The sequence below is a fragment of the Biomphalaria glabrata genome, chromosome 4 (assembly GCF_947242115.1).
Source record: "Biomphalaria glabrata chromosome 4, xgBioGlab47.1, whole genome shotgun sequence".
NCBI lineage: Eukaryota > Metazoa > Mollusca > Gastropoda > Planorbidae > Biomphalaria > Biomphalaria glabrata.
The window spans coordinates 3107452-3122218 of record NC_074714.1 but is presented as its reverse complement, the minus strand read 5'-3'; the positions used below and the strand labels follow the sequence as shown (position 1 = coordinate 3122218).

Here is a 14767-nt window from a genome sequence, read left to right as displayed (position 1 = left end):
TGGCATTTCAACCATACTTTGTAAATTTGTTGGATTCTGGGATATGATTCTGCTTTCAGGGTAAATATATCTAGCAGCCTATTTAAATCGTGGGTAGTTGGCACTCGGGCCATGGTGGCTGAGTGCTTAATCGCTTGCCTTCCGAACCTTGAGTCCTGGGCTCCTGGGTTCGAATCTCTTTGAAGACTTCAGATTTTCAATTTCGGGAGTTTTTATGGCGCCCCTGAGTCCACCCAACTCTAAAGGGTACTCCGCTAGCCACATTGCACTGCTCTTTAATTTTTAGCCAAAGAAAAAGATGACCTTAACATCATCTATCTTATAGACAGCTAAGTCTGAAAGGGTAACTTTACTACTAATAATCATGGAAATTTTGGCTGATTTGTCAAATGTCACGAGGTGTTTTGTGAATATTTTTTATAGCATGAGGACAATTTATTAGCTACTTGATTAAGATGGGAAGTCATAGATGTGCTGAGTTCTGGATAGTTGGAGCTATAAAATAATACTTTTCTGTCAAATGGACATTTTTACAAAATATGATGTAGTGTAGCTGAAACATTGACTTCAACGTTGGTCAAATTACAGAAATGTCCTTTAATATATTATATAGTAAAAATACTTTTTTTTTCAAATAGAATTGATTGGATTTTATAATTAACTCGATTAGCAGTACTTGACTTTTTATGTTATGAAATATAGGCCTAAATCTTCTCAGTCGTACTAACCAGCGCTTTTAAATCCATGGTAGACGGAATATATATATATATATACCCACAGTAGATCCGATGGAAGGCTTTTTAACCTGGCACGTCTTAAAGCCTAAACGAAAAGACGTCGTATCTTAGGGAGATGCTGTTCGCCGATGACGCGGCACTCGTATCTCATTCACAAGGAGGTCTACAGAAGCTAGTGAATACCTTGGTAGCTGCTTGTCAAGAGTTTAGCCTTACAATATGTATCTTCAAGACCGACATCCTGGCACAAGATGTCGCTGAAATACCTTTGATAAATATTGGGAACTACACTTATACGGTGGTGCAGGAATTTACCTACTTGGGATCAACAATTGCCAGTAACCTAGATTTAGACATCGAGCTGATAAAAAGAATTAGGAAAGCTACTACAGCATTGACAAAACTCTCCAAGCGCGGGAAAATATCAAATTGACCACACCAACAAAAATCCTAGTCTACAACGCCTGTGTTGTGAGCACTCTTCTTTGTGGCAGTGAAAGCTGGTCAACATACATGTACCAAGAGCACAGATTGAATAGTTTCCACTTAGGATGCCTGAGACGCATAATGCGCTTCTCTTGGAAGGACCATGTCTCCAATCAGGAAGTTTTGAGATTGGCCAATATGAACAGCATGTATGCTCTCCTGACACAAAGAAGACTACGATGGCTCAGACATGTCACCCGCATGCCAGATGGTAGAATCCCGAAGGATATCTTATATGCTGAGCTTGTGGAGGGAGTCAGACCCAAGGGCTGCCCAAGACTAACCTATAGAGATGTCTGCAAGCGGGGGACACGACAATTCGTTCACTGACATTTCGTTCGCCGACAAATCGTTCACGACTTTTCGTTCACGCGACTATTCGTTCACCAGACATTTCGTTCACCCGACAATTCGTTCACGCGACATATCGCTCACGGACTATTCGCTAACAGACAACTTGTTCACCGACAACTTGTTCACCGACAACTTGTTCACCGACAACTTGTTCACCGACAACTTGTTCACCGACAACTTGTTCACCGACAGTTGGTTCACGACAAATCGTTCACGCGACAAATCGTTCACAGACAAATCGTTCACCGACAACTTGTTCACCGACAACTTGTTCACTGACAACTTGTTCACCGACAGTTGGTTCACGGCAAATCGTTCACGCGACAAATCGTTCACAGACAAATCGTTCACCGACAACTTGTTCACCGACAACTTGTTCACCGACAACTTGTTCACCGACAGTTGGTTCACGACAAATCGTTCACGCGACAAATCGTTCATTGCTGTGAATTTCCCCTCCCTCTTTCTAATCCAGTGTTTCCCAAACTGTGTTCCGCGGAACCCTATTGTTACTCGAGGCCACCTCGTGAATTAATCAATCAAAACAAAAACAAAAAAAATAAGCAAAGTGTTCCGCGAGATAGCCTACTCAGAATGAGCGAAGTGTTGCGTTAAGGTAAAGTTTTGGGAAACGCTGTGAAGATGGTATAAAAATAAATTTAAAAAAAAAAAAGAAAGAGGCGTTGATTGTGTTAGTTTTTGCACTTTTCTCAAATTATTATAATATGTATTTAGAATTTCGAAAAAAAAAATTAGGTTTAAATAATTAATCAGTATTTACATTATGTTTAAATAAAATTGTAAACTGGAGGTCGTAAGCATATTACTGATACTCAACAATGACAAAAATGTAATATAATCGTTAGTTCCTCTGAGATTAAAACAGAAACATTGAACTTTAAAGAAAAAATAATGATCAGATCATGTAAATGAAATTATACAAAATATTTCCGAATTTAAAAATAAATATCTCTATGGCCTCCTTCAGTCGCGAAGCGACTATGGATCATCTCTTATAAAATGAGATGAATGCCTGGGCATTATGTACGAAATATAAGCTGCATAGAATAACGAAAACTTGTCAACAAAAATTATTCACTTGTTGACTTTGACGAAATAGAGAGTTAAATGTAGGAATTAAATTTTGAGCTTATTGTTACTATTGTATAAAGTTTTATATTGTCAAGGAGCACTTTCCGAAGACTCACCCTTTCATGTCATTATCGGAAGGTAACTCAGCTCTTCCGTTGTTCTTAATGGCTCAGAAAAAAAAAAAGAGAAAAAAGATCACTTTTGGAATATGGTCAGTCACCTTAAGGGGATATTGGTGTCGGACCCAGCAAAAAAGCTTCATATGTAACACCCTAGTCTCAGAGCCCAATAAATTGTGTTGATAATCACTGCTTTAAGACATTGATTTTGATGTTAAGATCAAAGCAGGCGCCACTTTGCCATCAATAACTATGATAGCAGATCACCTCACCTTAGTCTGTTGCTCTATTTTGTGTCTGTTCCAGTTTTTTAATGTTTTTTTTGAGGGGTCCCAAACAGAGGATGCATAGTCTATTATTGGCCTAACCAAGGTTTAATGACATTTTCGTTTTATGTTCTTATTTGATTTATAGAAATTTCTTTTAATAAACCCTAATGCTTTGTTGGTTTTTTTTTTTTTATAGTTTCATCAATATGTGGATTCCATGACAGTTTTTCATTTATTAAACACCTAGGTATTTTGCGTTTTTAGTCTGTGTTACTGGTTTACCATGAATAAGATAACTGCAATTAATTTATATGACATTTTTCTGGGTGGAAAGACATGCTCCAATTTAATTCTCATTTCTGTAATTCATCTAATTCTCTTTGTAAAATGTCTGTGTCTTGTGTTGTTTTTATTGTTCTATTTATTAAGCGATCGTCTGCAAATAATCTGACTTTTGTTCCTGAACTAATGCAATTTGGTAAATCATTTATGTAAATTAGAAATAGTAGTGGACCTAAGACTGTTCCTTGAGGTACACCTGAGGTTATTGTTATTGGTGTTGGTTTAGAGCCATTTATTATTAGTTTGTTCTCTCCCTCTCTCAATGGTTTTAATATTTTATTTTATTATTACATACTTTTTAGCCCGTGAATTATTATATCCGTTTCAATGAAACTTAACGGCCAGCTCTATTTCTTTACAACTCTCTTTTTCTCTCTCTCTGGAATCTCTCTGTATTCTTTTTTTTACCTGTGCTTTTTCCTACACGGACATTTGACTTGATTTGGAAAGACTCGCTTATGTAATAATGTATGGGTTGATTGCAATTAACGTATTTCTACAGTACCTTGATGTTTGAGTGATATAAGATGCCATAACTTGGTACATACATCATCACAAGATTAACAGTGTTGTATAATATAACATTAGCTTTATTACAGTCGAGTCACTCACTTTATGAGTCTTTTAACCAACTAACAGACCCAAAGGTGCACATAATAATCTCAATTCCACTAAATGTGTCTTTCTAAGTCAGTCTACTTGAGTCAGGTACCCAAAGGGGCACCATAAGAAAAAAAAATACTTAAATTCAACATCCCAGTCTTCACCGAGATTCGAACCCAGAACCCCCAGTTAGGAAACCAAGCGCTTAACCACTCAGTCACCGCGCCCCACCGACACACAAAAGGTTACAGGCTTACATTACAGTGTTACGTTACTTTGGAGCCCTGAGTTGTCAAGTTCTTTAAGTTGGTGGTGTAAGGTGCAGAGAGCCTGCATAGTGAGATTCGTAACACTATCCACTCCCCTCCTATTTTTCTGCCTAAACATTTTTATAGACAATTTCTAGAATCTGTTCTTAATTTCCAGACTATATTTTGAAATCAAGATCTAGCATGCATGCCCTAGAGCAGTAGTCTTCAACCTTTTTTGGCCTACCGCCCCCTTTTCGTATTTTTTCTTTAAAAAAATCAGCCAGCGCCCCCCTCTAAGAAAAACACTTATAAAGAAGCGTGAGAAGGCACATTTGAACAAAATATTTTTTATTAATTTTTATGCTGTCAATAAAACTTATCCCGCATGGGAGACGACCGCATGCCAAAGGCGATCTTCTTTGGCAGGCTTAGAGTAGGACGGAGTTACAGAGGTGCCCCCCGTAAACGCTATAAAGATGCCCTTACTGGCATAGTGAAAAGAAACTGGAAGCATTCTCTGGTAGCCGATGGTCTCTGAGAGAGACAGTTGGAGAGCTCTCACAAAAGCAGCGTAACAAACATTTGAGACTCTAAGAAAATACATTATTGAAGACAGGAGCAGAAGACGGAAAGAAAATTTAAATAGACCGCCAGCAGACAACGGCTTTGTCTGCATAAAATTCTGGAAAATATGCAGGTCGAAACTAGGTTTGCGTAGTTATGTGAAACACTGCACTCAGCCGTATTCTTCGGAATCGAAGGCAATACCAATATAATCATTATACAAAAATTGTCAATTAATTTGTTGTGATTACACACAAAAATTAATCTGATTGTTATGACTTTCTTTCAAATCCTAAGAATAGTCCCCTTTTAAATTTTGGAATATTAGGGCCTACTGTTTTCAGGTGTAATTGTAAAGTACATTTCTTTCCTTGCAGTCGAAGGTTGGTTTCATTTATTTGCGTTAGATTCCTACCATGAAGAACCATTTTTTAGCCAGCTTTAAGTCACCGCCAACAGTTGAACAAAACGAGCAATAACAAACCCCTTTCGAAATCCAGCGAACTTCAGTTTACAACAAGAGTCTAACATCTTTTTTATTATTTGTTTCATAAAGCTGTTGAAGGATGAGATTATTTTCTGCATGGGTTTCTATTTTATCTACAATTTTTATAATTAGATTCAAATAGAAATGAAATTGCGGGCTAAACTTTTCTTAAGATGTTGCCTGTGTATCATAACTCATAAGGTGAATAGTGAATAGTTATGTTCTATATTTCTATATTACTTTTGAAGCCATTGTCCAACCATTGATGGTTCTCTATATGTCTTTAAAAGCTACATAACAAGACAATTTTGAAATAAAATTTCAACACTAACAGAAAAAATGTCTTTTTTTGTAACATATGTTAAAAAAAATAATTTTAGTTTTAATCACTTTTCAAACAATATCATAAGACTTTAAAAAAAGCTATGCATTTTTCTAAGAAGCCATTAAAACATATCATGCTTTGCCGTTTTTTTAAAATACATATATTGTTTAATTGTAGATTTTTATAATTGTTCATGAACATTCTAAAGTTATTTTTTGGACATTGCTATGTTCGTGAAGCCGACTTGGTTTCATATAACCTCATCTGAAAATGCCGTCATTCAAAGTAGATCATTGGAATACTTTTTATCTAGTGGCAATTCACTTAAGCTCTTAACACTATGACATTACATACCAGCGAGTTGTCGTAACAACACTTTTTCAATGTTTTTGTTTTAAAAAAAGGTAAAAAAATTCTATTTGAATGTTAGCTTTAAAGTTTTTTCCAATTAACATTCACATATCAATATATTAACATATGTAGATAAAATAAACTATAATCTAAAACACGTATTACCTACTTTGTTTATCAAATCATAAACGTGTACGCGCGCAATATCTAAGGACACTAGATACCCTACAATTACAGCAAAAGAGTAAGAAATTAAAAATAGAAAATGGGATTCCCGAACTCAACTTCTAGCGTTGTTTCTGTTCTTAAATTAGAAGCCAGCTAACTAGAACTTGTCTCTATGTAGTTTACCAGCTTTAATGTTGAAGGATATTTTAACATTTCTTTTGTTCAGTGCACCTTAAGTTTTTTCTTTCCCCCTTTATGTCCAGCGACCCCTTACCACCCCCTATTGTGCCCAGCGCCCCCCTACCGCCCCTTTGGCTCCCAGCGCCCCCCAAAATCTCGAAAACGCCCCCAAGGGGGCGATATCGCCCCCGTTGAAGACCACTGCCCTAGAGAGTCGTTCAACTTGTGGTGCATGACGGGTATTTTTGCTAAATGTCGTTTTAGGACAAAACATTAGCGATTGACGCATGGTAGAGTTTCAAGCTCTAGTTGCGTGCAATCGAGAATTGTATTATTTTCAGTATGTGAAGGTGAAGGTTGTATAGTAAGGTTGAGCGCCATATTGTTGCGGTATGCGTTTAAGTTGTAAAAATTTGAATTCCCGATTACGTGGTTCTATTATTAGGTCATTACTTTTACTATATTTAGATAGTAAAGTAAAGTTCCCCTTTCAGACCTTGCAATCTATAGGGCAGATAATGATGTTAAGGTCATCTGTTGCTTTGGCCACGATTAACGAGCTGAGGGGGGGGGGGGGATAGCTCTATTGTTTAAAAAAAAATGCTTGTGGTTATAACATGTTACAATTTGACAGGTCAACAAGAACCACGGTCTAGTACGAATCTCAAATGTAGGCTACATAGGTGTGTTAAACAGGAACAGAACATACACCATCATCATGTGAGTACCCTACATAAATAAATGCAGAACCTCTTGCGACCTAGAGAGCTTGGTTATTATCATTATTACAGCTTTTATATAGCGCTACTTTCATGCTTATAGCATGCTCAGAGCGCTTTGGTCCAATCTCATTTGTGGACCAGTGGGGGGGGGGGCGTGAGGGGGTATCTAGGAGTTGGTTTTCCGTGCTGCCTTTAGGCGCTCAGTAAACGCAACTCTGCCCGAGTCGGGTGTCGAACCTCGAGCCCCCCCTTTATAGGTAGCCAAGACAAGCCAAGTTCAAGCGCACTTAGCCTCTCGACCCCGCTAGTTTATGTCAACTAGGGTCAATGGCGCCTCAGTTGGTCTTTATTAGCTGTTAACAATCTTTTCTTTTTTTCTTCAGTTTTCCCTACTTTGATTCAACATCGCCCACGGAAATCCCCACGCTAACTAGTAACTAACAGCAATTGTTTATGATTGTCGGGAGGGGCCTGTAAACTGAGATGATGTACAAAGTGACAGCAAAAATAAAATTAAAAAAAAAAAAAAAAAAAGATTTATTCCAAGAAGATTCATGTGAATAATTCTTAGAAATTTCTTTAGATGTCGAAAAGATAGTCTCTGTTTTTAATTAATAGATCTATTAATAGACAAAGACATCTGAAAATTTACTTAACACTTGGGAAAGAAAAATTCTTAGGAAAATCTATGGTGCCATACAGGATGAAACAGGGTGGAGGACACGCACTAACCATGAGTTATATCAATTATATGAAGACCCACCAATAGTGAACGAAATAAAAAAGAACAGACTACGTTGGGCAGGTCACCTTGAAAGAATGTCAGACAACAGAGGGGCGAAAATCGTATACAGGCAAAAACCAAAAGGCAGGCGACCCAAAGGCAGACCCCGAATGCGATGGATAGATGACGTGGAAGCAGATCTGAAGCACCTTGGGGTTAGGGCGTGGAGACGAAAGGCCCAGGAGAGATCTGAATGGAAGGATGTGTTAAAGCAGGCCAGAGCCCTCCATGGGCTGTAGCGCCACTGGGATGGGATGGATTAATAGAAACGTCAATACAAAACATAGAGATTGTTAAGATGGCGATGTACTCACTGATCTGTACAAAGAGGCGTGTCTAAGTTAGCCATACGTGACGTTTTGGTTCTAGTTGGAAGCGCACGTCACGTGGCTAGCGTCATTCTAAAACCAACAGCATAACATATCGTTTGAACCAGGTCCTTTTATGGCTTACATCATGTCTGTTAAAAGGCTTAGGTAGGCTAAATATAATTCTGACTATTCACGTGTATCCATATAATAGCTAGGGCAAACACGATTAAATGCTGTCACTAGGGCAGTAGGCTAATACGTGCAGAAAATATAATGTCAAGAAAATGAAATTCCCCTTATTGTTTTTGCTATTTTTTTTTTTAGTATCTTTCTTTACGTATTAGTTAACAAGACGTATTCATGGGTCATAACTCTTGGACAAAAAAAAAACGCTCAAATGTAAATCATTTTTTTTTTATTACGCTACATAATATTGCGTTACGTGGGCTTCCAACTAGAACCAAAAGTTCATACCGTCCTGAAGTCCAAAAAGTGGGATCCATTAGGGCTTCATCTGGGCCCCCTAACTGAACACAGACTCAGCCCTAAGGGCGCCCGTTTATGCCAACGTTCATCCCCCAAATGGGGTCCATGTGGTTAGCCCTTTCAGGCCCCTCAATGTTTGCCCCATACTGGCCCAATGAGGGATCCATCAGAGCTTCATCTGGGCCCCCTGATTAAGCCCAGACTCGCCCCTTAAGGGCCCCATTTGGGCTTTCATTAATGCCCCCCAAAGGACCGAGTATCTTTGGTCCTGTAGGGTCCCACAAGTCCTTCCCCTTACTAGCCCCACATGGGTTTTACAAGGAGATTTTCTGGGCCCCCTGACTGAGCCCAGACTGGTAGACGCAGCCCTAAGGGCACTTGTTTGGGCCAATGTTCATCCCCCCTTACTGGGCCCTAAATCTTTGCTATCAGGGTAGTTCCTAAAATAACATGACAGAATATGTAAGAAAAAAATAAATAATGACATTAGTTATCCATTTTATTTATTTAACATTTTGAACAATTTATTCGCAGAAAACAATTATACAAAGTGTTTTCTATTTCAAGGACCTTGTAGAACCCGTACATTGGCTGCAATATACTTTACCATTTCCTAAAAGAGATATCTTCTCTTTCAAAGGCTGTTTATAATCAGGTGCGCAGTTAGAATAAATAAATTAATAATAATACAATATCAAGTCAAGTGTTCTGTGTGTGATAGTCCCTAGACCTAAGTCTGGTTTAAAACTGCTCTTAGATTCCATTGAAATTAGGATAGTATGAGGTAGAGACACAACTGGGATGCTGAGCACCAAAACAATCAACAAAAGGGCAGTTATTTTGTTAATGTGGTCAATGCTAAAAGTCTCAAGGACTCACAATTGTTTCTCTCACATTATAAAAATTCTGTTAACAGAAGTTTTGTTTTGGCCTTTCATTGAAGTAATAAAATGATACAATATAACCCTTGTCATAAAATATCAACTGTTATCATCATAAATGCCTTTTACAGATACAGAACTTTGAATCTATTTGGTTCTTTTGTCTTAACCATTAGCAGTTTTAAGTTAGTCCAGCAATCCAATGAAATAGCTTTACTGCACAGTGTTCACATCATTAGATTGGACTTTTTACTCACACAAGATCACTTCCCACTAATATTGCATTATTAAATACATGAAAGATAAAAAGAAAAGAAAAAAAAGGTAAATTACAAAATGAAATATAACATAAAGATACATTTTAAAATATATATATATATTGATATGTGTTAATACTTATATTACTGCAAACAAGAATATAAAATGTTTAAGCAAAGTCACAATACAAACTTCCTTTACAGAATTTTATTTACAGAATAGTATCATTTATGTACATACCAAAATTTGTTTCTATGTACATGTATCATAATTCTATGTTTGTACATAGTAGAATAGTGATCATCCAACTACAACTACAGAAGTGCTATGTAGTATAGTCCTCATCCAACTATAACTGCAGAAGTGCTATGTAGTATAGTCATCACCCAACTACAACTGCAGAAGTGCTATGTAGTATAGTCCTTATCCAACTACAACTACAGAAGTGCTATGTAGTATAGTCCTTATCCAACTACAACTGCAGAAGTGCTATGTAGTATAGTCCTTATCCAACTATAACTACAGAAGTGCTATGTAGTATAGTCCTTATCCAACTACAACTGCAGAAGTGCTATGTAGTATAGTCCTCATCCAACTATAACTACAGAAGTGCTATGTAGTATAGTCCTCATCCAACTACAACTACAGAAGTGCTATGTAGTATAGTCCTTATCCAACTACAACTACAGAAGTGCTATGTAGTATAGTCCTTATCCAACTACAACTACAGAAGTGCTATGTAGTATAGTCCTTATCCAACTACAACTACAGAAGTGCTATGTAGTATAGTCCTTATCCAACTACAACTACAGAAGTGCTATGTAGTATAGTCCTCATCCAACTACAACTACAGAAGTGCTATGTAGTATAGTCCTCATCCAACTATAACTGCAGAAGTGCTATGTAGTATAGTAATCATCCAAATATAACTGCAGAAGTGCTATGTAGTATAGTAATCATCCAACTATAACTGCAGAAGTGCTATGTAGTATAGTAATCATCCAACTATAACTGCAGAAGTGCTATGTAGTATAGTCCTCATCCAACTATAACTGCAGAAGTGCTATGTAGTATAGTAATCATCCAAATATAACTGCAGAAGTGCTATGTAGTATAGTAATCATCCAAATATAACTGCAGAAGTGCTATGTAGTATAGTAATCATCCAACTATAACTGCAGAAGTGCTATGTAGTATAGTAATCATCCAACTATAACTGCAGAAGTGCTATGTAGTATAGTAATCATCCAACTATAACTGCAGAAGTGCTATGTAGTATAGTAATCACCCAACTATAACTGCAGAAGTGCTATGTAGTATAGTCCTCATCCAACTACAACTGCAGAAGTGCTATGTAGTATAGTCCTCATCCAACTATAACTGCAGAAGTGCTATGTAGTATAGTAATCATCCAACTATAACTGCAGAAGTGCTATGTAGTATAGTAATCATCCAACTATAACTGCAGAAGTGCTATGTAGTATAGTAATCATCCAACTATAACTGCAGAAGTGCTATGTAGTATAGTCCTCATCCAACTATAACTGCAGAAGTGCTATGTAGTATAGTAATCATCCAAATATAACTGCAGAAGTGCTATGTAGTATAGTAATCATCCAAATATAACTGCAGAAGTGCTATGTAGTATAGTAATCATCCAACTATAACTGCAGAAGTGCTATGTAGTATAGTAATCATCCAACTATAACTGCAGAAGTGCTATGTAGTATAGTAATCATCCAACTATAACTGCAGAAGTGCTATGTAGTATAGTAATCACCCAACTATAACTGCAGAAGTGCTATGTAGTATAGTCCTCATCCAACTACAACTGCAGAAGTGCTATGTAGTATAGTCCTCATCCAACTATAACTGCAGAAGTGCTATGTAGTATAGTAATCATCCAACTATAACTGCAGAAGTGCTATGTAGTATAGTAATCATCCAACTATAACTGCAGAAGTGCTATGTAGTATAGTAATCATCCAACTATAACTGCAGAAGTGCTATGTAGTATAGTAATCATCCAACTATAACTGCAGAAGTGCTATGTAGTATAGTAATCATCCAACTATAACTGCAGAAAATCTATGTAGTATAGTCCTTATCCAACTACAACTGCAGAAGTGCTATGTAGTATAGTCCTCATCCAACTATAACTGCAGAAGTGCTATGTAGTATAGTAATCATCCAAATATAACTGCAGAAGTGCTATGTAGTATAGTAATCATCCAACTATAACTGCAGAAGTGCTATGTAGTATAGTAATCATCCAACTATAACTGCAGAAGTGCTATGTAGTATAGTAATCATCCAACTATAACTGCAGAAGTGCTATGTAGTATAGTAATCACCCAACTATAGCTGCAGAAGTGCTATGTAGTATAGTCCTCATCCAACTACAACTACAGAAGTGCTATGTAGTATAGTCCTTATCCAACTACAACTGCAGAAGTGCTATGTAGTATAGTCCTCATCCAACTATAACTGCAGAAGTGCTATGTAGTATAGTCCTTATCCAACTATAACTACAGAAGTGCTATGTAGTATAGTCCTTATCCAACTACAACTGCAGAAGTGCTATGTAGTAAAGTCCTCATCCAACTATAACTGCAGAAGTGCTATGTAGTATAGTCCTCATCCAACTACAACTACAGAAGTGCTATGTAGTATAGTCCTTATCCAACTACAACTGCAGAAGTGCTATGTAGTATAGTCCTCATCCAACTATAACTGCAGAAGTGCTATGTAGTATAGTCCTTATCTAACTACAACTGCAGAAGTGCTATGTAGTATAGTCCTCATCCAACTATAACTGCAGAAGTGCTATGTAGTATAGTCCTCATCCAACTACAACTGCAGAAGTGCTATGTAGTATAGTCCTCATCCAACTATAACTGCAGAAGTGCTATGTAGTATAGTAATCATCCAACTATAACTGCAGAAGTGCTATGTAGTATAGTAATCATCCAACTATAACTGCAGAAGTGCTATGTAGTATAGTAATCATCCAACTATAACTGCAGAAGTGCTATGTAGTATAGTAATCATCCAACTATAACTGCAGAAGTGCTATGTAGTATAGTAATCATCCAACTATAACTGCAGAAGTGCTATGTAGTATAGTCCTCATCCAACTACAACTACAGAAGTGCTATGTAGTATAGTCCTTATCCAACTACAACTGCAGAAGTGCTATGTAGTATAGTAATCACCCAACTATAACTACAGAAGTGCTATGTAGTATAGTCCTCATCCAACTACAACTGCAGAAGTGCTATGTAGTATAGTAATCACCCAACTATAGCTGCAGAAGTGCTATGTAGTATAGTCCTCATCCAACTACAACTACAGAAGTGCTATGTAGTATAGTCATCATCCAACTACAACTGCAGAAGTGCTATGTAGTATAGTCATCATCCAGCTACAACTACAGAAGTGCTATGTAGTATAGTCATCATGCAACTATAACTGCAGAAGTGCTATGTAGTATAGTCATCATGCAACTATAACTGCAGAAGTGCTATGTAGTATAGTCATCATGCAACTATAACTGCAGAAGTGCTATGTAGTATAGTCATCATGCAACTATAACTGCAGAAGTGCCATGTAGTATAGTAATCACCCAACTATAACTGCAGAAATACTATATAAACGAATCCAGGGCAACAGTGTGTAGCAAGCAGAAAAAAAAATAAAATCTTGAAATATAAATGAAGAAACTAAATAAACTAAATAAGCAAGCAATTAGATGACCTTCACCTTCATTCACACACACACACTGTTGCCCTGTTTACTCTTCTCGGTGACATTAAACACTAAGATAATGTAAATGTCATCTGCCTTCACCATCAAGCACAGAGTGTCCAGCAGTAATAGACTCTCACCACACTTCAGCCAAATCCAGCACCTGGGTTATTGTATCAGTGTATATTATTATTATTATTTATATATACATGCATATGACTGTGCATTACATATCATTATTATGACATGAATGCAGTTTAAAAAAAATGGGCATTTTACAATGTGCGTCATTTATTTAAAATGAAACGAATATTTTAAAAGAAAAAGGATGATGGACTTGGCTAAAGAGAGGTGCTCGTCTATTTCTACTGTTCAACAACACTCTGTGCCTGGTGGGAAGGCCAAGTCTTAGCTCATAAATGCTCTGACAAGACCCTTAACATGATTCCTGCACACTGGACAATCCTTCATGGCAGCGGCACAGTCAGTGCAGGACACAAAGTGACCACAGGGCAGAAAGACGACAGCCACTTCTTTGTCCATACAAATTTTACAGACTGTCTGCTGGCGCAGCTGATTATTCATTTCTTTCAAAGTCCTGAGTTTTTCTGCAATGAGGTTAAACAATAAATACACATGACAAAGAAATAGATTTGAACAACAGTTGCATTAATATTTTGTTTTTTTTTTAATGGGAATTTCCTTTCGCCAACTCTAAAAATAAAAAACTTTTCACAGAGCGACACTAAAAGTTTATAAGTGATTTCAAGAGATCCTTAAAGTTTGGAACAGGATACTAAATCATGTTTTGTTATTTTTAAGCTGCAGTAACATTTTATCAGAAAGGATGTAAATGAAATAAAAACTTTCTAAACAAGTGGCCAATTACAACAAAGTCTTTTCTAAAAAATTTAATGTGATGATTTTTTTTAGCTTGTATGGAGAGGAGGATTCTAGCAATGGAATTGAGATGCTACAGAAAGAACCTAGATATCAATTACAAAGACCCCCATCACAAACGAAGAGATTTGAGACAAGATAAGTACAGCCTGCTTACTGTTAAAAAAACAACAACAAACAAACAAAACGCAAACTAAAACTCTTTAGCCATATCACAAGATCCTCAGGGCCTAAGACCTCCTACAGGGAAAAGTACCAGGAAAAAGAAAGAGGTAGACAAAAAAAAAAAGTGATGGGAAAACAACTTAAAAGAATGGAAGGGCCTGCCATTGAAAGAGATTCTATCCAAG

At 37.0% G+C, this 14767-nt stretch overlaps 1 protein-coding gene across 6 annotated transcripts in view; it reads right to left on the bottom strand.

Moving 5' to 3' along the window:
* Window positions 1–12990: 12990 nt before the first annotated feature.
* The window catches only part of LOC106069087 (E3 ubiquitin-protein ligase XIAP-like), a 31580-nt gene continuing 29803 nt past the window's right edge, over window positions 12991–14767 (bottom strand). The window contains exon 12 of one of the 6 annotated variants that reach the window (XM_056025288.1): window positions 12991–14125. In XM_056025288.1, coding sequence (XP_055881263.1) covers window positions 13926–14125 — 200 coding nt within the window. In that variant the 3' untranslated portion in view covers window positions 12991–13925. The remainder of the gene's footprint in view (window positions 14126–14767) is intronic. The other 5 variants (XM_056025285.1, XM_056025289.1, XM_056025290.1 and 2 more) reach the window with 5 other exon arrangements.